Raw genomic sequence first — 25,530 nt, 5'->3', positions numbered from 1 at the left:
CACCGCGGTAAAAATAACAGCAAGTCGTCATCCGGAGCAGAGTCCGAAGAACTCGGAGGACTCTTAAAGGGCCAGCGTCCCAATTACTGACGCTGCGCTATACAGTAGAGCAGCTTCAGCGTCCTGTTGCTTTAAGAACACATTCAGCATGGAGTGTGGAACTCTAGAACTGCAAAAAATAAAATAAAGTAAAAATAATACACTAAAATAAAGTGCAAAAATAAATTCAGTATGTAATGATAATAATAAACAGAATACTGCTAAAATATCAAAGTAATACGTTTACTGGAAACAACAGAAAAATCAAATAGAAAAGTAAATGTTTGAAGTATGGCTAAACAAATATGTTCTAAAAATAAAATTAGATAATAGAACATAAATATGTATTTCCATTTAAATGGAATGAATATGTAAAACAATTTACTTACAAATTTAAAACAGAACTATCATAGTCTTATAAGCATATGGTCTATGGAAGTAAAGGACACCCAAAAATAAATCTCTTCTAATTAACATTTATAATAAATAAATATAAAAATGTGAAAAATAAAAAGAAATCTGTAATAAATAAGTAATTATAACAACAAACATAACACCCCAAAACCAACATAAAAATAATGATTATAAAGAATAAGATATTATTAGTAAATAATCATATACACTGAACTACACATCAAATTAAAATAAGAATCAGTCAAGTGAAGAAATGCAGTAATAAATGAATATGGTCCAATAAAATAAGATTAACATATTGAAGAAAGCATCAAATTACATTTAAATTTTAAAAATATTTTAAGATTTGTGATTAAATTAATAGTCCAATACAAACACAACTAAAAGTTACAAAAACATACCAATTTAAAACAGAGCAATCTAATGCATGAATATAAAAATTACATTTTATTTAAAATATTCCATCAACTGTTTGTGAAATATATCATAATATACTTTTATATTGCACCATAATAATCTTATTTTATTTAAACCTATCTTGTCTTCACACAGATGTATTTATTTTCAGTTTTTTAATGGTACAGTTGTATGATGTGTGGTGTGACTGGATGCTTATAGCTCTGCTAATCCACCTCCTTTGCTTTTGCCACTCCTCTTTAAACCTGTCTGTCCGTCTGCCTAGAAAAATGCTGGAGTAGGGGACATGATCCATTATGATGGATGGAAGAGATGGTTTCAACTTCCTGCTTCTCTCTCTGCATCCATGAAACAAACATCTAAATTAAGAACCAATCAGAACTAATGCAGCAGCGCTGCTTTCCCTCAGGACACCTGAGCTCTGGAGGAGCGAACCCAGCAGGTGACGGAGGAAACCCTCCGAGTCTAGATGGTGTTCAGGATCAACCGGCCGGCTGAGGCTGATGCTAGTTGCAGAGAGTTGTCCTCTCTGGTTGTGTAACAGGAAGTCAGCTGAGCCCCATGCTGCTCCAGAGGGAGCAGCGACGGGACAAAGGAACGCTGCACATAGGAAACCTTCTCATTCTGGAGCAATTAGCATGCATGGATAACTCCCTGAGAAAATCTGATACAGAGATCGTTGAAGAAAAAAATCAGAGGAAGAGATGGTCAACTCATCAGACCCTGTTCTGGTTCAGATAAACCCAAACCACAGAGAACTGCTGTTCCACATTAAGAGGAGTCAGCTGAGGAGGTCCATTAGTCAGAACGTCTCCCTGGTTCTGACAAGATTCTGGGAAAACTAAAAGCAGAATTTAACCTGACTATCACCTGTTCATTTCTAACATGCAGAATTCCTCCAGGCATTTCCAGTTCAGGAAAACTTTGTTCAGGTCTTCAAACGGTTTCCATGTGAACAGAAAACAATAATAAAATTAAATAAATGGAGAATAAAATGAGAATAAATATGATTATGTTACAGAACCGTGCAGAATCAGTCTGTTCTTTGCTGACCTTAATTTGGTGTTGTGCCCTCTGCGTCCGGCAGGGGGCGGTGCGCTACAAGTTGCAGCGAGCGATCAACAGGAGGAGAAGAAGAAGAAGAAGAAGAAGAAGAAGAAGAAGAAGAAGAAGAAGAAGAAGAAGAAGAACGACAGGAAGCGAAGATGTAAACAAATCAGAAACTTCCCTGATCTGGATCAAACGGAACCATCTTCCATCTTTAGCTGGATCAGTTGGGTTCGACACTAAAAGCAATTCCTGAACTCGGTCAGCCGAACCGGCTGCTGTTCTGCTGCTCGGGCTCGGTTCCGTTTCCGATCCCGAGTCTTTGTTTCGCTTTGGATCGAAATGGAAGATAACAAGGTAATGAATCACTCTGCCGAACCGGGCTCGTCCAAAATCAACTGGATTAGACCACCGAACCCGGTTAGAGTATAAAGGTTCGGTTCTGATTGGTCAAGATTCTGTCTCCAAATTGGTTCTGCTGGATCAGAATCGATCTCATGTAATGTGAACATAGCTAGTGGTTCCCCGCTTCGGGTCGGACAGAGGCTGGGCTTTGGTTCTGGAAGGTTCTGCAGGTCCATTAGTAGGTAATCAGGGGTTTGCGCATGCTCAGTGCGGTTCAGGTGCCCTGCCAGCATACGTAGGTAGGGCCCCATATGGGAAAAAGGAGGACAGACAATTTCCCCATATGCCCTCCTTTTTCCCATATGGGGCCCTACCTAGGTATGCTGGCTGGTTCTGTTTGGTTCTTCTGGAGGCCTGGAGTCGGTTCTGAACTCTGAGTATTTTTTTTTCTTTGGGTCAGCGGTTCTGAGACAGAGTTCTTTAGGCCCGCAAAGCACCTGGAAGGGTGTGTATACTTTTTACTGTTCTGTAACATGAGTCAGGTTTTATTCTGAAAATCAAAATAAGAACCGGAAGTAAAGCAAATTCCAAAGGTCCAACAGGTGAAAGCCATTAAAGTTCTGGTTCTGTATCTTATACTGGATTTAGCTCCAGAACCACAGACCCATTACTGAACCTGTCCTCTGGTTCCGAACTCTACCCCCCAGATGGTGGCTGGGAAAGTGAAGAAGCCCGGGAAACGCGGCCGGAAGCCGGCTAAGATCGACCTGAAGGCCAAGCTGGAGCGGAGCCGGCAGAGTGCCAGGGAGTGCCGGGCCCGGAAGAAGCTGCGCTACCAGTACCTGGAGGAACTGGTTTCCAGTAAGGAGAGGGCCATCTGCGCGCTGCGGGAGGAGCTGGAGATGGTGAGCTGCTGCAGGACACTTCCAGTTCTGCTATAGAACTGGGCCGATCAGAACCAAGACATTAGGTTCTGACTGGTTCTGATTAAATCTGGGTCCGTCCATCCATCCATCACCTAAAACACAAAGTTTCCCAGTGAATTCAGCCATTTGAATTGGACTCATTTAATTAGAACCAGTTTGTTATCAGAACCATGTTGCTGTGGTTCTGGTGCGGCTCGGTCTCACCTGCCTCTCTCCCTGCAGTACAAGCAGTGGTGCTCGGCCATGGATCAGGGCAAGATCCCGTCGGAGATCAAAGCTCTGCTGACCGGAGACGAGCAGAAGATTCCTCAGAGCAGCGCCGGCACCAAGGCGGCCAAGAACGGCAAGAACAGCAGCGCCAGCGCCGCCCAGAGCTAGACCGCCGCCCAGAGCTAGACCGCCGCCCAGCGCCGCCGCCATGTCAGCTACAGACTCTGTGACCCCAAACAACCCGGACACCGCCCGGATAAAACCCGAATACCGGGGTCCGCTCCATCTGCTCTGATCTCTCCTCACGTTGCTGAGGTCGGCCATCTTGTCTTCTCCCCGCTTTCAGCCTCCCACCTGTACAGGCGACACTCGGAGGTTACCTGGCTGTTTCCAGGTCACATGGTCCACTCGGCTTTCAGCTCCTGAGAAAAAGACGTTAAAGTTTGATCGTCTCGCTAAACGTTTCTGTTCTGGATCGGTCGGTTCTGGATCTGACTAATCCAGTCTTGGATCCGTTTTTTGCTTTGTTTTCAGGTGATTCTGTCTAAATCAGCAGATCCAGAACCCGTTTCCCGAGGAATCCCAGATTTTCTGTTCTGGTTCTGGTTGATGTAATCCTTCCTGAATGTTGTGCACTTTCTTTATTGTAGCAGAAGCACTTTGTGAGTTCTGAAGAACCTTTGTAGCTTTTACAGAACTTCAGTTTGTCAAAGCAAATAAACCAGAATCATGATTCTGATGAAAATTCTCGGCTTCCTTTATTTCATTTTTACATCATTTACCAGAACCGGGTTCCTTCTGATTCTGGTTCCGGTTCTGAGTGGTAACAACTAAAGACAGCCTACAGTGCCACCTACTGGCCACACTACATCCCATTAACTCTTCGGCTTCGGTCCAGTTGAGGTAATCAGAACCAGCTTCACGGTTCTGCTAACGTCTCTTGAAGCAACACATGACGTCAGCGCTACGTTAGTCTTTACTAACGTTAGCTTCTAGCTCACAAATCACACAAGTAGCTGTTGATGTTCATTGGCTGCGCTCAGGAATTAACATGAAAACATGAGACGTGACGTAGAAAACATGGCTGCCAGGAGCGCGGACCAATCAGAAAGAAGCCCTTTAAACCAACAATCTGGGAGTCTCTCTTCAGTCACACAGGAAGACATTAACACAAATAATTTGGTTTATTTGGCCTCTCAAAGAAAAAATGTGGCTGCTTGTTTTTCAAAGTCTAGTCTTCAAGTTATTCATGCATTTATAAATGTAAGGGTTCTAACTTCAATGGTTAATTAGATATTTAGTTTACAAGCTAAATATTTAGCTTTCAAGTATTTAGATAACAAATGTGGGTGTTTAGCTTGCAAAGTAAATATTTAGGTTGTAACTCAATATTTGGTTAGCAAAATAAACATTTAATATGGATAGTACCTCCAAATCAAATATTTATTTCAAATTAAATATAACTAAACATCGGATAGTAATTTTATTAGATAAATATTCAGTTACAACCGCAATATTTAACTAGCAAGTATTTGGATAGCAAGCTAAATATTTAGCTTGATATCTAAATGTTTAGTTGCATATTGTCTTCTATAACAGGCTAAATAAACCAAATTATTGCTGGTAATATTTTACTGTGTAACTTGACAAATGGCGCCCTATAACCGTGGCGTTGGCTCAGTTGCTCAAACGAAAGTGTTGGGCGGGTTGGTGTTGGTGGGCCAGGCTACCTTCTTCTTCTTCACCTCCCGGTCAAACGCATCGTACACCGAGTCCTTGGTGATGGTCTTAGCTTGGACTGGGATTTCCACCACCCCAACGTAGTTCTTCTTGGCCATCCGGGAGCTGGCAGTGATGGTGTAAGCGTTGCTGCGGTAGCACTTCATGGATGACATACAGAAGGTCTCCCGCATGCCGCGCCTGAAGTTGGCATTGTAGACGGAGTACAGGGTGGGTTTGGAGGCCGTGGAGCTAAAGCAGACCCAAGCGATGGTTGTGAAGAACAGCAGCTCCTTCCTGCTGGGCGTGTTGACCTCCTCAGGGTGCCACAGCTGGGCCACGTAGAAGGGCGTCCAGGTGAGGAAGAAAACTGAGTTCAGCATGAGGAACATCTTGATGGTCTTAACTTTAGTCCGCGGGACGATGTTCATGGTCCGACGCACCGTATGGCCGTCAGCGCCGATCCTCCAGATGTAGCGAACCACTCGCTGGTAGAAGGAAATGATGAGTCCAACTGGGACCAGAAAGCCAACTAGAAGGTGAAATGCAGCGTAGGTGATACTGCCCCAACTGCTTGGGAGGAAAAAGTCACAATGACTGTCTGCAGAGCCATAAAAGAAGAAACAGGGGGCAATAAAGGCTGCATCAAACAACCATGAGGCCAGAATCATCTTCTTGGCCTTTTCTCTGGACACCTTGAAGCTGAGCGGATAGACAATGGTGTAGAAGCGGTCCACAGAGATGGACAGCAGCACATAAACCTGAACACCAGGGCACAGGTGCTGCAGGTAACGAACAACCTTGCAGGCAGCAGCGCTCAGTGGCCATTGTCCTGCAGCCACCTGCAGAAGGACAAACGGAGCCCAGCCCAGGCTCATGAGCAGGTCTGCACACGCCATGGACACCACAAAGTAGTTGGTAGTGGACTGAGTCCGCCTGCTCCTGTGGATGACCAGGCAAACAAGGGCATTTCCCAGGATGGAGACCAGCCAGAGGAAGCCGAACACCAGGCCCAGGATGGCGACCTCCCCTGAGGACAGGTCGCCGGAGGCGGCGGTGGCGTTGGGCTGCCTGGGGGTCGAGCCCTCGAGGCTGTAGAGCGCAGTGGTGGGCAAGGCAGCCAGCACAGTGAAGTTCTCTTTCTTGGAGAAGTTAAATGACATCTGATTCTTGAAGAACGGGGAGTAGAAGGAGGGATTCACACCAACTCTGTTTGTGGACTGAGCATACACCATTTCTATATCGCAGCGTCACAGATGAGCTGTGGAGACAGAAACAGACAGTCACCAGACAGACAGAGCTGAGGGAACAACCTTCTGAATGTATTTATAAAGCAGGTCCGGTACCATCGGAGGTACCAGACCTGCTGAAGTAACCAAGAACCTAAACATGAACCGTTAGTAAAACTCAGAATTGGCTCTAGATTGGATGACCTGTCAGTAACCAAACAAGTTAACAGTCTGGCCAGTGGTTAGATGTTGGTAAGGGTAACGGGTTGCTAAGTAGAAGAGGAAGTTGTTGGGTGAGTTTCGTCTCCCTGGAAAAGCCCACTCCCTTCCAGCCTTTTCTTTCAATTTATTCTGAAGTTCAGAGGGATGGGAGGAGGTTCTCCCATCCCTCTAGGACAGTTCAACCATTATCTAGCTTGTGATAGCCAGTGGTGCTTTTGCTATGCGTATTAACCATGATGGTGAACTAAGGGTTCACCATCATGAAACCTTAGTTCACCCTGGACTTATTAGCAGTCCATTTGCTAGACAGTCCAGTTCAGTTGGGAAGGTGTGAATATGTAATTGAACCAACAAACTGAACTCTGGTCTACAGGGTGGTTTATCAGCTGGGTGCTAGATTTGTTGACTGACTGTTGAGTTGATGGTTCATAGGTTAAAAACAGGAGTGAACCTGAAACTGTTTAAATGATACCAAAACGTTTTCAGACTCAACTAACACTGTAGCACAGGGATCCTCAGATCCAGGCCTCCAGGCCAGGTGTCCACAGGTTTAAATGTTTCTGCTTCAGCACACCTGAGTCAAATAATCAGGTCATTAGCAAAACCCAGAAGAACTGGACTGAGGAGGTGATTCAACCATTTGATTGAGGTGTGTTGTACCAGAGACTATTATTTAAAGGTTGCAGGACCCCTGCTGTAGCACATCAGCATATTTCTGTTTAAGAGAACTGATCACATATTGGGATTTTCTTGGGTCTGTGGGTGGTTGGGTAGATGAGCCGAGTGGTAGGACAGTTGGTTCAATGGTTAGCTAGGTTAGGTGGTCATATGTTTGTTTGATTGGTCAGAAGATTTTAATGTAATGCTAGATGTTGATCCAATTACTAGATCAGAGATTGGTTGATTGGTAATGATGCCCAGGGAGTTAGCTACTTGGTTGACTGGTTGGTTGGTTGTTGGTGGCCATCTGCTGGTTGGTTGGTCAAAAGATCTTAATGTAATACTAGTTAAAAGTTTGGTTCCTTGGCCAGTTTAGTTGGTAAATATGACTGGGTTGTAATTTGCAGTGTTAGTAAGGTTTCCCCCTGTCGGTCGGTGAACAGACCAAGAGCAGATTGGGGAGGAGTTGGTAGTTAGGTTGACTTACTGACTGCTGAATGGTTTGGTTGATGTTTTTTTATCCTTTTGGATAGACTGATTGACAGGTTGGTGTTTTAACTGGGTGGATACTCAGAAAGATAAAAACTGAGGGGCCATGTTGGTTTTACTAGCTTGATCCATAAGTAGGCTGGAGCAGGATGCGTTCCTCTATCAGCCGGTGGTTGAGTTAATCAGATCACTGGTTAGTAGTGTTGGTACCAACCTGAAACACCTCCTCCTCTTAATCCCCCAGTCACAGATTTCATTGCTCCTGATTTCCAGTCCCTCACTGGGACCGGTTAGGACTCTGCAGGGACCCGCGGCTCCTCTGGGGGAACCCATTAGCACTGGGAGGGACCCATGAGAGAAAACTGTGTTTACAGATGCTGACCTGTTGGCACGGCTGGATTTACTCGTTAGCAACCTGTTAGAGCGAACCAAACGGGTCGGAACCGGAGATCCAAACGCTGATCCGGATCATCTTCTTGTTAGGAAACACTTTTCTGGACGGATTCCCTCTGAGCTTAAAGCTCTTGAATTAAATCGTGGTTAAGATTTTCTGGCTAAAGAAATCCGGGATCTGCCTGAGATCCAGAGGAAATATGCACAAACACATGGTCCTTTAAAATACACAAACCAATCAAATGAGAATCGATTCAGAGCCAAATGACAGAGTTCTGATCACAGCAGCAAAACAAAATCAATAAATCTTATTGATTTTCTCCCAAATGAAAGGAAAAAATTCAGACTCATAAAAATATGTTTTAAACTCTTTAAAAATAAGAAAATGAAATCATAAATTGAGATCAGGACAGACATGAGATTGTTTGGTCCAGTTAATATTCTGATCCGGTTCTGACTGAGACCCAGACGCTCCAGAATCTGGATCCATCATGAACGGAACCAGCAGACCTTCCTCCTTAAACTCAGCCTCCATCTTCATCACCGCCTTGACGTCCAAACTGGACCTCATGGAAAATTACTGGCGCCACCGTCACAACCGCACATGTTTCTAAAACCGAACCGAACCGAATCTTACATGTTCGGCATCACTGGAGCTTCCTGTCGTCGTTCTTCCTCCTGGATCTCCGGATCTTCATCCTCTTCGCTCGTAAACAAACCGTGTCGCAGCGTCAGCGAGGCGGCCGAACATCTGCTGCTGCTAGACGGAACCGAACCAGCGGTTCGGCGGGTTCCGAATCCGCTACAGAATCCGGACCAGCGGGAAGAAGAGGAGCTTCATCCCGTGGTTTTCAGCAGCAGGAGGAAGAAGAAGCGGCAGACATCATGGCTGTCCGTCTCCAGGATGAAGCTGATGATAAAGAGGAGGCGCAGCAGGGCGGGCCGGGCGCGTTCTGGGGCCCAGGGCGGGAAAACAAGGGGCCCCCGATGAAAAAACAAGAATAAAGGATAAGAAAAATGTTCCGTTCATTTATTAATCAGATTTCACAAAAGTCATAAAAGAAACGAAAGTAACAAAAGAAGGCACACCTTTAAGGGACTAGATAAAACACGTGAAGAACACCTCCACTAGGACCCAGAAATGGTTCTGCTTTTCTTTCTCTAGTAAACATGATTTCTTGTCATGTAATTGTTAATAATGTACTATTTTAATTTTGTTAATTTTTATGGAACAACTGCTAAATGTACTATAATCGAAAACTAGCTTACTTTAGCTAACTCAAGTTAACTTAAATTATGTTTATTATTGAGCACTGTCCCTTTAAAAATACATTTGAAATGTGAAATGGTTCCCAGTTAGAACTGAATGAGTTCGTGTTCATAGTTCTTTAACACGTAAAACAACATCCAAGGTTTTGTTGAAAGTCTTAAGATTGAGTCAGCAATAATCTGAAGATAAAGATAAATAATCTGTTATTTCCACAATATTCAACAATCCGGACCTCAATAACAGACCGGTCCAGATGGAGGTTCTGGTTCCGAGCCCAACCCTAGAACCAGAACCCAAGCAGAAGAAACTGATGCTTCTTACCTGAGTGAATGAAGTCAGGCTTCGACTCTGGGCCAGATGGGCTAAACGGACCAATCACCGCGAAGAACCCGGATCTCCGTCCATAATGCGGGATCCAGGCCAGCAGGGGGAGCTGTTCCGAACCTTAGAACCTGGGCGGTTCATGGAGATGAAACCAAGATCCGGTTAGGAGAAGAACCGGAACAGAGGCGTTAGAGGGGCCCAGCAGAAGAGGAAGAGCTTCATCAGCTTCATCTTCATCAGGATTAAAGATGCTCTCATGAAGACAGATGCATCACTCCTGGTGATGAAGAGATGTGGCCTCATCTTTATCTTTTCTGGGCTTTGATTCATTGATCTCATCTAGAAACTGGAACCTGACCTGTTCTGCAGCAGCAGTTACCATGGTAACAGGCAGGAAGTGACATGGACCTCCGGCTGGATCTCGGTGAAATTCTCCAGACTGAGGCAGAACTTCATGAACAGGTTCAGATCCGGTTCAGCCCACAGCCCATAGAGGGCGCTGTTCCTGGACCTGCAACCTCTATGTGCCTCTATAAAAGGAGACGACCCCCTGCTCTGATTGGCTGTGGTATCAGCTTGTTACCATGACGACCGCAGCACCGGCCGGTTGCCATGGGAAACCAGCAGCGGAGTGGAGAGGAGCAGAACAAAGGCTCCCTGAACGAACAGATCAGAACCAGGATGAGAAAAAGGAACTAAAACCTCCAGAACGTTCTGACAGCGGAGGAAAAATCTAATCTGGTTCATCTTCCAGAAACATGTTTCAGAGCACGGCATAGTAGAAACTAAATGAAACTGGTGATCAGAACCGATTGGACCTGTGGGCAGAGCGGCACCGAGAGGACCAATCAGAGTGACGAATTAACAGAAACACGTGAATATGTGAAAGAACCCATTAATCATCATCAAAAGCAGGTGTAAACATTTCATCCAGACAGGCTGGCAGCACGTCGGCGCCCCCTGCTGGACGCCAGAGACACATTCAGTAGCAGAGAACAGCCAGTCCTTCAGGGGGCGCTGTTGTCCCGGCCTGCCTTCAGTCATCCAGAACCGAATGTTACAGGAGGCTGGTTCTGATCGGTCGGAGGACTCGGAACCACATACAAATATTTGTTAGAGGGTACGTTTGTGGAGCTAAATTTTTAGTTTATGTTGCTTTGGCTTTGAAGATATTAATAAAAGTTTAAAGGTCATTTCGAGTTTGCAAAAGGGGGCAGGTTGACCTTTTGACCTTTAAACTTTAATATCTCAAAAGTAAAGCAGTATCAACCAAACCGAGTTGATTGACACCAATTCTACCTGATTTGAAGTGTGGGGTAGGAGGAGGTCATGACCTTTCATGACCTCTAGAAGCATTTCTTAGCATCTTTAAAATGATGCGAGCAGCACAAAGGAAACATTTTGCTGCACAAATGTTTGACATCTATTTTATCTTATTTGAAGAAGGTGGGTGGCCAATTTCACTCAGGTCTTAGCTCTGCTTTCACTTTATTTCTGTATTAAACGGAACCAGGAAAGTAACGAGGATTACTGATAAAAAAAAAGAACCGGTTTAGAACCAAACGTTCATTAAAGCAAAGAAAGCCGATTAGACATTGAACTGGGTTTATTCTAATATTTTTCTGAACAATTAAAGCTACAAACCTTCTCCAAAATGATCCAAATTATTTCCCAAACATCCAGAGGAACGTTATCTGATCCAGGGTTCTTGGCGATTTGTTCAGCTGAATTATTTGTGTCAATAAGTGCTTTTGACTTTAACAGAACCGTCATGTAAATTGGGTTTACTGTTTAAAACCTGTGACTCTGGGAAACAGTCGGGGTTAGATCCGGAAAAATGAAATAAAAGCGAGCAGATCTGGTTCAGGAACTGATCTGTAAAAGCTTAGCGTGTTGCTGGAGAGCTGATCAGGACTGCGCAGTTCGTTAGTTAAAAACTAACAGCAACAATTTGGGTCATTTAACTTGTCAGAGCAAAAAAAATAAAATAAAATACATAACATAAATACAGTTTGAGTCATATTTTTGCTACTTTATTTATATATTCATGAGTATCACAGTTACAAAGCTAAATATTTAATCTGACACAAATTTTGCCTCTGCTAAATATTTAGCCAATATGCTAATTCACCGGCAGATAAACGGAAGTGGACTGCCAAAATAAACTACAATCTATAAACTGCACTCTTCTAATCGATTTATGTTACCTCTTTATGGTCGTTTCTTCTCCTGAACATGTCAAACAAGGTTGAGTCGTTTTAAAGTCAACGCGGCAACAGCAACAGCGACGCATCAGCATTTCTATCTCACCAGCAGTTTATACTGAAGTACTTTTATTTTGATAGTCCACTTCCGATATCGGCAAAGAAATTAGCATATTAGCTAAATATTTAGTTCTGAACTAGCTAAGTTTGTAAACTAGCTATTGAGCTAGCGCTAAGCTAAATAAACAAGATATTTACCCAGCTGTCAACTAACGATGCTAAATACTCAGAGCTAAATATTATAACTAGTAGTTATCTAAATATTTAGCTCCAATTTCTATAGTTAGCTTGAAACAGTGACATTTGTAAATGAAAGAATAATGATCAAAATGTTTATTTTTGTCTTGTCAGGCTAAATACCCAAATTATTGCTGTTTAATTTCATGTTTTTGCCTTCATAAATATACAGAACATATGCTGATCATCATCAGAAAGGAGGAGGATATGCAAACATATCACTTATCAGCTGGAGCTTTATTAAACCTGAACCAGACTGCTGCCGTTTCTGTGTCTGTATTTAGCACGTTTGGGGTCTGCTGTTACTGTGACAATAAAACATTGTCAACATATTATTTAGAACTTTAAAAATAAAATAGAAACAATAAAAACTAGATGAGTAATATCCTCCAGTAATGCCAACTCTGAGCTGCAGGATCAGCTAATAATCCCATCAGGTTATGGCAGCATAATGCTGTGATGCAGATTATACTGATGTGATGTGTCTGACAGTATTTAAAGGAAAACACCACGACTCAAACGTTGTTCCGTCTCATTTTTGAACAAGCATTCAGCTAAAGATCCGGCCCTTGGTGTGCAACGGGAGGTTCTGCTGGAAGTTCTGGCCCGGCTCTGTGTTTTGGGGAAATGGAGTCATAAACGTGATGGTGGGTTCTGCGTCCAACAGAGCAGTTCTGATGTATGGTTCCCCAGCAGGTCGGGTCGAGGTACCCGTCAGAGTCCGACAGTATTTACAGAGCGTATGTACACGGCGCCGCAAACCGGGTCAGCCTCTCAGCCCTCCGTCCAGGGTCAAAGTCCCAAACCTGCAGGAGAACCAGAACTCAGGTTAACCCGGCCCACACACGGATCAGAACCGACTCAGAACCTGAGCACAGGGTGGCATTCAGAGATCCAGTCCTGATCTGGTTGTGACCCAAACAGAGCCAGTAATGCTGGGGGAAGCGGACCTCTCCAGGAAGTGGTTGTTCTCCGCCAGCTCCTTGACGACTCCCTCCATCTCCTCCTTCAGCTTCTTCATCCTGAGGAGGAGGAACAGCAGCAGGTTACCAGACCGACCCGGTTCTGGAGCGGGTCGGCGGTCTGACGGGCTTACCCCAGCGTCATCTCCACCAGCGTGTTGGGGCTGAGGTACGGCTGGGCCTTCATCACGTTCGGAACCAGAACCTTCTGGGGAAACTGTTCCTGCAGCTGCAACCAACACAGACTCAGCTGGTTATCATGGCAACCAGAGGGAGAGGAGGCGTCTCAGCCTCAGGTTACCAAGGCAACCAGAGGACGAGGATGCGGACAGTTCCGTGTCAGGGTTCACCTTGACGGCCCGGTCCAGCAGCACGGTCACCTCTTTCTCCACGCCGATCAGCTGACCGGACAAACCGAGCAACTGCTTCCGAACATGGTGGACCTTCCTGCAGGCAGAGGGAGAACCGGGTCACTGGACTGGAACCGGGACACTGGGCCGGAACCAGGACCAGGGGACTGGACCGTACCTCATCCACTCCTCGCTCTTGGATATGAAGAGTCGGTACTTCATGGCACACTCGTCGGTGAACAGAGAGCGAGCTTTACCAGCATGGATCACCAACTTCTGCCTGTTGGAGGAACCGGGCCAGAACCAGAACCAGTCAGAACCAGACCCACTCATCAGATTAAATACAGGTCAAATTAATATTTTATGCTCTGTCAGATTTCTATGGTTGTTCTGTAAAACCAGGCCGATTCGGGCCGGGCCAGAACAGAACCAGAGATGTTTCCTGGTTCCTTCATGGTTCATTACTTACTTATCAAACTTGTGGATCTGCTCCTCATTGTATGGAAGACCTGAAATCACAGAGGAGGTCAGGGGTCAGCCGGTGACCTCGGGGGTCAGCCGGTGACCTCCAGGTTGTCCTGTCCTGCTGTGGAGGGAAGTGGGTCTTACGTCGTTCTGCTTTGTCCTTCTTGAATTGCTGGTAGATGGCAGTGATGGCGTCCAGCAGGACCTTGATTTTCTCCACACTGCAGACAGAAACATAACGGCGTCATCAAAAATCCCCGTCCCTTCCCCCCCTCCGTGCCCCGCCTGCCCGGCCCCCTTACTTCCTGTCCTCGGGGTGCGTCCCGACCTGCTGGGTCCAGCTGTCGGTCAGAACCCCTCCAGGCAGGAACTTGCTCTTGACGTCCTGCGTTGTTCTCTCGATGGGATCCAGAGAACTCGAGATCTGCAGAGACATTCCCCATCAGAACCAGAACCAGAAATCCAACAGCCTACACAGAACCACCTGAATGGACCGGCAGCCACAGCCTGACCAATCAGAACCCACAGATTTCCCTCTGGGATACAGAACTATGTGTTCAAGTCTTTGAGATATTGTAGATATTTTTCAGTTTTTCACTAATAAAAATACCAAACTGCATACTTTGAGTTTTTTCCACAATTGATCCACAACAAATGGTGCAAACTGTCCATGCATATGAAATAAATGACTAGTTTATAAACCACTGTGACAGATTCACAAAATAATATCTGAGTTCAGTCCAGAACATTCAGAGCAAAACTAATTCACACATTTTAATCAGATTTTTCCCTTAAAGATCCAATGAATGAAACGGCTGATGGAAACCACTAAACGCTTCTCTTGCCACACCAGGTTTCTGAGTGAATCTACAAAAGTTAAATATTTAGTTTGGAAGCCAGAGGACTCACCCTGAGGGCCTTCTTGTGCATGTCAGCGATGTCTTCGTACTCCGAGGTCAGCATGTTGGCCTGCATCAGAACCTCCAACCTGCAGCAGAACATGCCTCCAGTTAGTCACAGAGCTGGACCTGCCGGTTCTGGTTCTGGTTCCAGCGGGTCAGACTCACAGGTGCTCTGCCTTCTCCAGCTGCTGCGTGCAGATGCTGCACAGGCGGAAAACCTCAGACTTCTTGTGCAGGATTTCATTGTAGTCTTCCTTCATCAGCTCTCTGTGAGGATCAACACGTTACAGCACACGCATGTTTGGCAACACGCTGCAGCGTGGGCCTTCCAGGCCACCGTAGGAGTCACACTCACATCAATCCTCTGACTCCTTTCCTCACTAGCTCCTGATAAACCAGCAGAGACTCTGAGGTTTTCCACAAATGGCCCACATCTCCAGCAAAAGTCTGCAGCACAACAGCAGGAGTCAGAGGGGTCAAAGGTGAGTCAATGTGAGTGAACCATTTCCTTTTGGGTCAGAGAGGTCAGACACATTTTCATTTAGTTCCACATCAACATCTTGAATGTTCTTAAAGGGCCAGTTGTCCCAGATTACAGCCGTACCTTAGCGTAGCTAGCTGTACCTTAGCGTAGCTAGCCGTACCTTAGCATAGCTAGCTGTACCTTCACGTAGCTAGCCGTACCTTAGCATAGCTAGCTGTACCTTAGCGTAGCCAGCCGTACCTTAGCATAGCTAGCTGTACCTTAGCGTAGCCAGCCGTACCTTAGCATAGCTAGCTGTACCTTAGCGTAGCCAGCCGTACCTTAGAGTAACTAGCCGTACCTTAGCGTAGCTAGCGTCCAGGTCTAGGTCGTAGCGTGGCTGGACCTTTGGCGGACTCGCTGTGGAGACAAAACTGCTGATGAAGTGGGAAGGTTAGCGTGAAGGTCAGACGGAGGTCAGGAAAAGGTCTTACGGTCTTCGAAGATGAGGCCAACGGTGGTGACGACCTCGCGGCTCACCACCATGATCGGGTTGTCCCTGGAGGTCTTGGGGAATGTCTTGGCCTGGCGGTTGGGGTCCAGGACGAGGCGCCGGCCCTCGTACAGAAGCTCCTGGTTGTGCAGTGGGATGCTGGTCCTGCGGCACAGCAGGTCCTGGAATAGAGCCGCCCTGTGGAGGTGGGAGGAACGGTCAGGGCCGCGGAGCGGATCCCGGATCCTGGACCAGAACCAGAGCTGGACTCACGTGTTGTACTCATGGATGTAGACGTGGTGCAGCGTGGCCTGCTGCAGGCTGAAGACGTAGACCACAGCGCGGTGCAGGATATCGTTGGTCTCAGCAAAGAACTGGTCGAAACCCCAACACTTCTCCTGATCCGCCTCCAGGATGTTGGCCAGAACCGGGGTCAGCAGGCTCTGGAGGCCCCTGGGGGTAAGACCAGGGTCAGCCTGACCTGCAGGGGGCAGCACCGACCTGCAGCTACCAGCTACTACCTGCAGGGGGCAGCACCGACCTGCAGCTACCAGCTACTACCTGCAGGGGGCAGCACCGACCTGCAGCTACCAGCTACTACCTGCAGGGGGCAGCACTGACCTGCAGCTACCAGCTACTACCTGCAGGGGGCAGCACCGACCTGCAGCTACCAGCTACTACCTGCAGGGGGCAGCACTGACCTGCAGCTACCAGCTACTACCTGCAGGGGGCAGCACCGACCTGCAGCTACCCGAAATCCTAGTCTTTACAACCCATCTCTGGATCAGCTGATCCTTGTTCTACAGACACAGAACTTTAACTAGACCACACAGACTTCTGCAGCAGTTCCAGCTGTGTTTGATAATCTGATCCGGATCAATAATCTGAGTGATCCATACTTGGACAGGCTGCAGGACACCGGCATCTCGGTGCTCCACTCGATCTTCCCATTCTCGCTCTTCTGGTGGCCAGAAATGGTTCCTGACGGTTTCTCTGTGATGATCTTATACCTGAGAAGGAGAGAGCGGGATCAGCTGACCTGTGGCCTGCTGGGATTGGTTGCTGTGGAAACCTGCTCTTACATCACTTCCTTGTTCCTGCGTGGTCCTTCGAATGGTCGGAACGGGAGGCTGCCGGTGGCGGCGTGGTAGAACGTCACGCCGATGCTCCACAGGTCCACCGTGGCGCCGTACTTCTTCTGGTGGTCCTTCCGCAGGACGGCGCGCTCGTACATGTCCGGGTGCTGCAGACACACAACCAGGTTAGCTACAGATTAGCTACTTACTGTGACAGGTTAGCTACAGGCAGAAACACACTATTCTCTCCCCAGGTGTGTGTCTCACCAGGTACTCTTCGGTGCCGTACAGAGACTGGAACTGCTCGTCGTCTTCCAGCTCACGGGCGGCACCGAAGTCCGTCAGCTTGTAAACGGAGCGCCCGTCCTCTCCGATCACCCTCATGATGTTTCCCGGCTTGATGTCGCGGTGAACAATGCCGTACTCCCTCAGGTGGTTCATGCCTGCCACTGGAGGACACAGCAGACCGGGTCAGGTGAGGCGGTACCTGGTAGTCCCGGTCCGGATCCGGGCCTTACCGACGTCGTGGAGGACGATGAGGAACTCGTCCTCAGGGAGGCCGTAGGCGTTGGTGGACTCCTCCAGGACGGTGTAGAGGCTGCCGCAGGGGCAGTACTCCATCACCAGGACCTTGTGCCGGGTGTTGGTCTGCCAGCAGAACCGGGTCAGAAACATTTCTACATCTGGACCTCAGCCCTCATCAGAAACTGACCCACCTCTTCCTCCACGGCGAACAGCTTCACGATGTTCTTGTGGTTCAGCTTCTTCAGAACCTCAAACTCTCTCATCTGGACGTCGAGCGGCCGCAGGAAGCTCAGGTTGTTGAACACCTTGACAGCATACAGGTCGCCCGTTTTCTGCACAGAGACACCCCTGTAACTGCCTGACTAGGTTCTGCTGCATCAGAACCGATTCTGACCCACGGCCAGCCATACCTTGTGTCGTCCTCGGTAGACGTTGGCCGTGGCGCCTTGACCCAGGAGGTCGGAGATCAGCCACAGGTAGTTGGTGGTGCTCTGCATTCTGACGGCTGACGGATCCTGGAGAGATGGGCAGTGGATCAGAACACGGCCGGTTCCAACCCAGATAGTCACACACGCAGATCCAGAAGTGGACACATAAAACAAGACCGGACCGGGTCAACGAGGCTGTATTGGTGCAGGCATGGACTGAATGCGTCAGAACCAGTCACTGTTCCAGAGCCTGGTTCCGACCAGAACCAGTCCAGAAGTGGGTCAGAATATTATCCAGTATCAACCGCTGCATGAGGCGGTTCTGGTGGTGAGCCTGGTTCAGGGCCGACCCAAGGCATAAGCAAACTGAGCATCCAAACTTCCAACGCTGCGGTGGAAGAAAAGTTATCGATGTCGAAAAGAAGGACTTCAGGAGAGAAAGGAAACAGGAAGGATAGGAAAAAGACGAGATAAGGTTTGTTTCCTCTTGGTAACGTTTATCATAAAGGTTTGTGGAGCTGCTAAAAGAAAATTAGCTTAATGGCGACTTTGAATGGTCCAGTTCAACAGCCAAATATTTATTTATACACAAGAATTGATTGTTTTTTTACATTTCTAAAGATAGAGACAGGATGGACAGATGTGAGCGACCACTCACCTGTATGTTTAACAGCTGACCTTGGCTTACAAAAAGAAATAATATATTGAAACTAATTTCAGGTTTGTGAAATAACCTGTGGTTCAAACAGCAAATACTGAAAGAAATCAGCTATTGTTTAGATTTTAATGACGATGGAGAAGTATCTCCTCCAAAGCTACGAGACACTCTTACAGTGAGGGCAGAAATTATAGCAATGTCTTCACATTCGAAAAAAGTAAGAATTAAAAGATCAGAGGAATTGCATAAAATATTGGAAGATCTAGAACAAAAGCACAAACAAAACCATAAACCAGACATACTGGAAGATTTAAAAAGAATCAGAAACAAAATATGGCAACAGAGAAAACTAAGAAAAACCTGCTGTTTCTTAAACAGACGATAAGAAGGCAGATCGACATCTATGAAGGTACTGGCAAGAAAACAGCAGAAAATACAAAACAGAATCAGAAACCCCAAAAACAAAATGTTTAAATGACATATTTTACGAAACCTCATGTTGAAAAATGTCTGGAGGAACTCCTGAATGAGCATCAGTACTCGCTAGAGCTACCGTCTATGAAAAATGACTTTAGACGTCACGGAGAAACAACTAAAACACGAGTCGATCAAACCATGTCAGATAGTTACAGCAACTTTTGATAAGGAATTTCAGAGAGTTGATTCTGGTTCTGCTCTAAACTGGACTGTGGATCAAACCGACCGATATCTGTTATAATTACTGATAAACAACTTTTCACTTCTATGGCCAGACAAGTGGAAGAATCCTTTCCTTCCTGAATCCTTAACGATTCAACTGGATCAAAAGTCAAACACAATATAAGAACATTACATGTTATAGATCACATACTAAAGAACAAATAGAAGCTACTATAATCAGTATGGTATATCAGTATTCGATTCAGTCGATTGGAATTTTCTCTTTGGGTTTTACATAAATTTGGACGACATGATGCAACAATAAAAACAATACAGGCGTTATACAATAATCCCACAGCGAGAACTAAAGCTAATGGACATTTATCTGACAGGTTCACTTCAGAAAGAGAGTCAAGACACAGTTACTTTACTTAGCACCATTAGCCCAAACGCTAAGACAACACAAGGATATTAAAGGAATAAATATTAAAGGGAAGAACAAATGTGCTTGTTATGCAGACGATATATTAATTTACAGCCGACCTACTCTCTCGCTACAATTATTCAAACAATTTGGTAAATTATCAGGGTACAAAATTAATATTAACAGAACTCAGTTGCTGTCTTACAATTATACTCCACCACAGGAAATCCGAAGCAGAAACTCTTAGCTCAAACATCTGGGCGTTAGCTCACCAAAACACTTCAAAACTATTTGAATGGAGTTACGTTCCCAAACAAATAAAATCAAATAGGATATCACGGGATGGAATGTCACTCCTCTAAGTTTACCTCTAGAACTGACAAGGGATATTTGGCAGGTAAAAGACTCAGACTTGGATATAAGGTTTTACAACTGGAGGAGAAAAAGGGAGGTTGGGGTTATCTTTCCTTAGAGCAGGGGCGGATCTACTGGGGTGGCCTGGGGTGGCAGTTGCCACCCCAAATGAGAGCTTTGCCACCCCTGTTGCCACCCCAGCTGGTGACTATGAATTCAATAAATAGTTATGGCAAATCGGACATTAAGCTCATGAATATTTTTTTTTCGACAACATTGAATGCAACACAATGTAACCTGACTACTGCTAAGTAGCGGGAAGTGGAGAGAAACTATAAGGACAGGGCCTGAAGCAGCAGCATTAATATGGATGTATATATATTACTGGACTAGACATGACGTGACTTATCGTGCGCCATTGCCGTCCACTGGTCAGGAATATCGGTGGTCAGGAAAATACCGCAATCTGAAAAATGGACGAAATGTTTAGTGGTTAATTAAAACCTGACAGCCATCGATAACAAGGTTCAATTGTTTCACATTTAACAGGTGAGGAAAAAGTTTTAATTCAAATAAAATATTGAAAAAGTGAGCAGTGGGTCAGTTATGCTAGCCTAACTGTGGCTAGCCCGCTATGGACTTTGATAGCCTTAGCATGTGCTGCGCAGTTCGGTGTGTTTTGGTTCAGTTAGCATTAAACAGGTCAACCCGCCACCACGTCATCAGTAGAGCAGCTGTTTAAATCAGCTAATCAACCCCCGCTGTGTTCAGGCGAAAACTTATTAATAATGACAATATAGACATTAAGCCTGACAGCATAATGTAACGGACTGGATGTTCTGTTTTGGTGTTTTTGCTACTTTTTGTGTGGGAAATATTAGTTTGGTGTCGATTCCCCTGATCGGATTGAACGTATCCCTGCTTTATCTGCTCGTTGAGCTGCTGTCTGTCGGTTGCATTTGGCAATGGGTCCGCTGTTGGGCGATGCCGACACGGAGCAGAAAAAGCAGAACAGAAATGGTTTTATCTAGTTTGGTTCCTCACTTGTTTATCAGCTTGATTGTACGTTAATTGTGGGTCACTGCAGCCCTAAAAGTTCTTCATGACATAATTAACAGAAACTCAACTGTTTATAGATTTGTATCACGGAGAATTTATGCATCAAACATCCGTTTTTTCAGCTTTACTTTAAATTGTATTTCATAGATAGATCTGATAATAAATGATGGCACTACTAATATTTTTGTGACAGATTTCTGCTCATCCTGCATTGTAACTGAATGGTTTTCTGGACTCAAGGCATCACATAGCGACTAATAGGTGCTGCCATGAGCAGCAGCATGAAAGACGTAAAAATAATTAACTATACTACATTAAGAAATTATATTTAATCCTCAGTACTACAATGCAAGTTAAAAACTATTTTGCAACAAGTAAATCAAGTAAGTTAAGTCCAGTGTTAGGTCTGTGTAAGTTAAATGTGAGAATGAGACGTTTATATATATAATTGAAGTGGCTGATATCAGGAAATCCTACCAATGGCTGGAGAAAGCTGGACTCAAGGACAGCACAGAGGCCCTCATCCTGGCCGCCCAGGAACAGGCCCTAAACACCAGAGCAATAGAGGCTCAGATCTACCACACCAGACAAGACCCAAGGTGTAGGTTGTGCAAGGAGGCCTCTGAGACAGTCCAGCACATAACAGCAGGGTGCAAGATGCTGGCAGGGAAAGCGTACATGGAACGACATAACCAAGTGGCGGGCATAGTGTACAGGAACATCTGTGCAGAATATGGACTGGAAGCCCCGAGGTCAAAGTGGGGAACACCCCCAAAGGTGGTGGAGAATGACCGAGCTAAGATCCTGTGGGACTTCCAGATCCAGACAGACAAGATGGTAATGGAGAACCAACCGGACATTGTGGTGGTGGATAAACAACAGAGGAAAGCCGTTGTGGTGGATGTAGCAATACCAAGTGACCACAACATCAGGAAAAAGGAGAAACTGGAGAAATACCAGGGCCTCAGAGAGGAACTGGAGAAGGCCTGGAAGGTGAAGACCACAGTGGTGCCTGTGGTCATCGGGGCCCTCGGGGCAGTCACCCCCAAACTGGAGCAGTGGCTCAAACAGATCCCAGGAACAACATCAGACATCTCAGTCCAGAAATGTGCAGTTCTAGGCACAGCCAAGATACTGGAGGAGAACCTCAAGCTCCCAGGCCTCTGGTAGAGAGAGAGAGAGAGAGAAAGAGAGAGAGAGAGAAAGAGAGAGAGAGACAGAGAGAGAGAAAGAGAGAGACAGAGAGAGAGAGAGAGAGAAAGAGAGAGAGAGAGAAAGAGAGAAAGAGAGAGAGAGACAGAGAGAGAGAGACAGAGAGAGAGAGACAGAGAGAGAGACAGAGAGAGAGAGAGAGAGAGAGAAAGAGAGAGAGAGACAGAGAGAGAGAAAGAGAGAGAGAGACAGAGAGAGAAAGAGAGAAAGAGAGAGAGAGACAGAGAGAGAGAGACAGAGAGAGAGAGACAGAGAGAGAGAGACAGAGAGAGAGAGAGAGAGACCACCCGCGGAGGGTGAGAAGGGAATTTATATATATATATATATATATACACACACACACATATGCTGCCATCATCGTGTTTTCTGGGACTGAATTATAAAAGAGATCAAGCTTATGTATTCTGGCATAACCCTAAGAAACAAATATCTGATGACTATTTTATTAATAGCAAGTAGAAACAACATTATAAGAAAATGGTTATCACAGGACAAACTAACTTTAGGCGCCTGGATGGAAATAACATTTAACTCTCAGACAGTGGCAGAGTTGGGTGAAACTAAAAGATCTGATTTTATTTTCAGAAACCAAACACCTCATAATTACTTAACAACATGCTTCTGTTAGTTTGTTTTCTACATTTCTAACCATTTCAGTTTTTCTTCTTTACATTCTGTAAAATCTTTACACAGTGAAAATCTTCCTCAGGGTAGTGGAGTTGAATCATGAGGTCAACTTGTCCTCCTCTTTGTGATGTTGAGGCCAAATGTTATGTAAAATTTGCTTCCTTGGAAATAAATAAAGTTAAAAAAAACTGATTCAAAAAGGAAAAAGATAAATAAAATAAATAACTGCTTTTCTCCAGGCCCCTTTATAGAGCCAGCGGTCTAGTCAAATCAATCACTGATGTTGCCACCTCCTGTTAGACCTCAGCACCGGTCTGACAGATCAACCTTTGAGATCAGGATGCATTCAGGGTGTTTCATGGCGTCAAACAGGAAATGACCTCTGTCTACTTCCTGTGTAACCTTCCTGGTTCTCCTCCAGGACCGGCGTTGGGAACGCTTGGCTCCTTCCTTTAAGCTGAACCAGAAACCTCCAGAAGCCCAAACCGATCAATCAAATTCAGAAATAGTTTATTGATCCCAAAGAAAATGAAATGTTTGATCTGTTTCCCTCACAGATTTAAATAAAGTTTAGATTTTATGATCCTAAACTCTGATTTAGACTTTTGCCTTATTATCCATCAGTGAAGACATTTTAGTTTATTAAGACACCGGAACATTCTACACTTATTGTTCTATTGTTGTATGAAAACCAGAACCGACCTGTGACCTGCAGAAGAACCAGAACCACGAGCAGGTGGGTTCAGAACGCGCGAGGATGTTCCATCCCAGGCTGAACCGAACCGGACCGGACCGGGCTCCTCTGGGTCACAATAAGAACAACGCCCAGCTTCAAGCCTCACAACTGAAGCGAGCTCAATCAGCTCAACGTGAACCTGGAGCAGGTTACGTGATCTCAGCCTGTCGCCATGGTGACAAGGCAGGTTCAAAAGGTACCGGACAGCCCGGCATGACGTAACGCAGCCTGGAAAGTCCCGTCCTGGGAGTTTAACGCAACGGGTCGTGACGTCATGACGGCTACGCGTATTACTGTGATCAATCACGGATAGATTAAAGAATTGATTTGAGTTTAATTCTGGCTGACTGAGCAGGGAGCGCGCATGCGCCGGCCGCGAGCCCGTCTATGGATGCGGGAACGCGCACCTTGGGCCCTCGCGTAGAACTGAGTCAAGCAGAGCTCAGAAAACAGGTCAGAGCACTGGAACTGTTAGCTAACATCTTCCCACACCGAACCATATTCGGGTCAGAACCAGAACCGCGGGTTTACCTGAAAATAAAGCGATATTTATTTTTGTTTACTTCCTTACCTCCTCTCTGCTGCTCTCGGCTCCTCTTCCGCTGCTCCTTTGTCAGCTGACCGCGACTGACCAATCAGCGAGCAGGCAGAGGCGGGGTGGGACCTACAGGCTACCGTAATATAGGAAGGAGGGTACCATCTGTAATCGGAGCCCTTCACATTACCTCGTGGATGAATTCATACAAAATAAAGTTTAAAGAAAACAAAAACGGGAAACAATTTATGAACTTATACCTGGAGGATGTGAGTTCAGAATTAAAACACAGGAAGAACATAAACTGCAGAAGCGCAAAGGGACTAATTACTACGGTAAAGACAAAAACCAGAAACTAAAAGTGAAACTGATCAACCAGCTTAATAAAAATAAAAACATGGAGGGTCAACTAAGTAAAATATTTAAAAGTTAAACTGGAGGAGTTGCAGTTTCAAATAAGAACATATATTTATATAAACATTTGTAAAGCAGAAGAAATAAAACAATTTGCAGAAAGAAATGGAGAGCGATTACACATGAAGGAGAGAAAAACTAAACTAAAACTGATTTTGAAAAAGGTTAAATTAGCTGCTCTGAGTGCTCACAGGCGACCCCTGCTGGTTAAAATAACTTGAATTGACAGAAACTTGGCTTCAGAAACGTCTAACAGCTTTATCTCCCACACTATGGATTTCTGAGTCTTCTGAATATTAAAGACCATCAATAAGAACAAATTATATTCAGATCTCTGCTTAGTTAAAACATACAAATATACATACATTATTATTACATTGTTTTATTGTTAAATAGTGTCAATGCCAAGACACACTGGTTGTTGCTGCTTTAATTTACTCGTCAGTTTTTCAGTTGAATCGTACAGGATGAATATTTGGGAATTATTTGTTCTGTTGTCTCTAATGTCAGAAAACATTTCTTCATTGATTAAAGAGTTAAACTCTAAATGTGAGGTTTTTTTATTTCTTATTTGAGTAAAACCTTGGATGTGAAAACAGCTTCATGATTCGTTTCTGACTGACGGAGTAAATGTGATGCTTCGCTTCTCAGGAGCCCTTCTGACTGGTCAATCGGGCAGTGCGACGCCTCCTTCCCCAAAAGCATCAAGGTGTCACTTCACGTTGAAATCAGAACCAACTGGGCCAAACCAGTTCTGTCCCAGCTGGTACTGGACCTTGGTTCTGAAAACAGAGAGAACTCAGAAATTACTAAACTAATATTTTTAAAGTTTATTTATTCAGCTCAGATTATTTCCAGGACCTCCAGTTTCTGGTTTATTTAGCTGTAGTTTGTAGTTAGAGATGCTATCTTTCATTTCATCTACTCTTGTTTTGTGTTTTTAATCATTTAAATAGTAACTAACTGTTATAAAATGTTATTAAATTATAAGGTTCATCAGTTC

The 25,530-nt window shown here is 45.1% G+C and overlaps 3 protein-coding genes across 3 annotated transcripts; 1 reads left to right on the top strand and 2 right to left on the bottom strand.

Moving 5' to 3' along the window:
• The first annotated feature begins 2,003 nt into the window (after positions 1 to 2,003).
• Positions 2,004 to 4,143, top strand: crebl2 (cAMP responsive element binding protein-like 2). Its single transcript, XM_014985799.2, has 3 exons — positions 2,004 to 2,274; positions 2,970 to 3,167; positions 3,411 to 4,143. The coding sequence occupies exons 1-3, from the start codon at positions 2,260 to 2,262 to the stop codon at positions 3,564 to 3,566; spliced, it is 369 nt and encodes a 122-aa protein (XP_014841285.1). The 5' UTR covers positions 2,004 to 2,259; the 3' UTR covers positions 3,567 to 4,143.
• gpr19 (G protein-coupled receptor 19) lies at positions 4,132 to 9,076 on the bottom strand. The gene is made up of 2 exons (XM_014985798.2): positions 8,748 to 9,076; positions 4,132 to 6,378 (listed from the first exon to the last, which is right to left on the bottom strand). Exon 2 carries the CDS (start codon positions 6,350 to 6,352, stop codon positions 5,084 to 5,086), a length of 1,269 nt encoding a protein of 422 aa, XP_014841284.2. The 5' UTR covers positions 6,353 to 6,378; positions 8,748 to 9,076; the 3' UTR covers positions 4,132 to 5,083.
• A 2,216-nt stretch (positions 9,077 to 11,292) lies between these two features.
• Positions 11,293 to 24,231, bottom strand: tbk1 (TANK-binding kinase 1). The gene is made up of 21 exons (XM_014985796.2): positions 24,150 to 24,231; positions 17,852 to 17,956; positions 17,633 to 17,773; positions 17,435 to 17,564; positions 17,184 to 17,365; positions 16,923 to 17,083; positions 16,740 to 16,850; positions 16,114 to 16,293; positions 15,842 to 16,038; positions 15,709 to 15,767; positions 15,240 to 15,331; positions 15,050 to 15,151; positions 14,892 to 14,970; positions 14,285 to 14,406; positions 14,127 to 14,203; positions 13,987 to 14,026; positions 13,696 to 13,797; positions 13,518 to 13,614; positions 13,302 to 13,396; positions 13,156 to 13,227; positions 11,293 to 13,011 (listed from the first exon to the last, which is right to left on the bottom strand). The coding sequence occupies exons 2-21, from the start codon at positions 17,936 to 17,938 to the stop codon at positions 12,972 to 12,974; spliced, it is 2,166 nt and encodes a 721-aa protein (XP_014841282.2). The 5' UTR covers positions 17,939 to 17,956; positions 24,150 to 24,231; the 3' UTR covers positions 11,293 to 12,971.
• Between the last annotated feature and the right edge of the window lie 1,299 nt (positions 24,232 to 25,530).

This window comes from Poecilia mexicana, unplaced genomic scaffold, assembly GCF_051168715.1.
Source record: "Poecilia mexicana isolate PSO_F unplaced genomic scaffold, ASM5116871v1 scaffold_23, whole genome shotgun sequence".
In the NCBI taxonomy this organism is placed as follows: domain Eukaryota; kingdom Metazoa; phylum Chordata; class Actinopteri; order Cyprinodontiformes; family Poeciliidae; genus Poecilia; species Poecilia mexicana.
The sequence above is the reverse complement of the archived record's forward strand: the minus strand, read 5'-3'. Positions and strand labels throughout refer to the sequence as shown.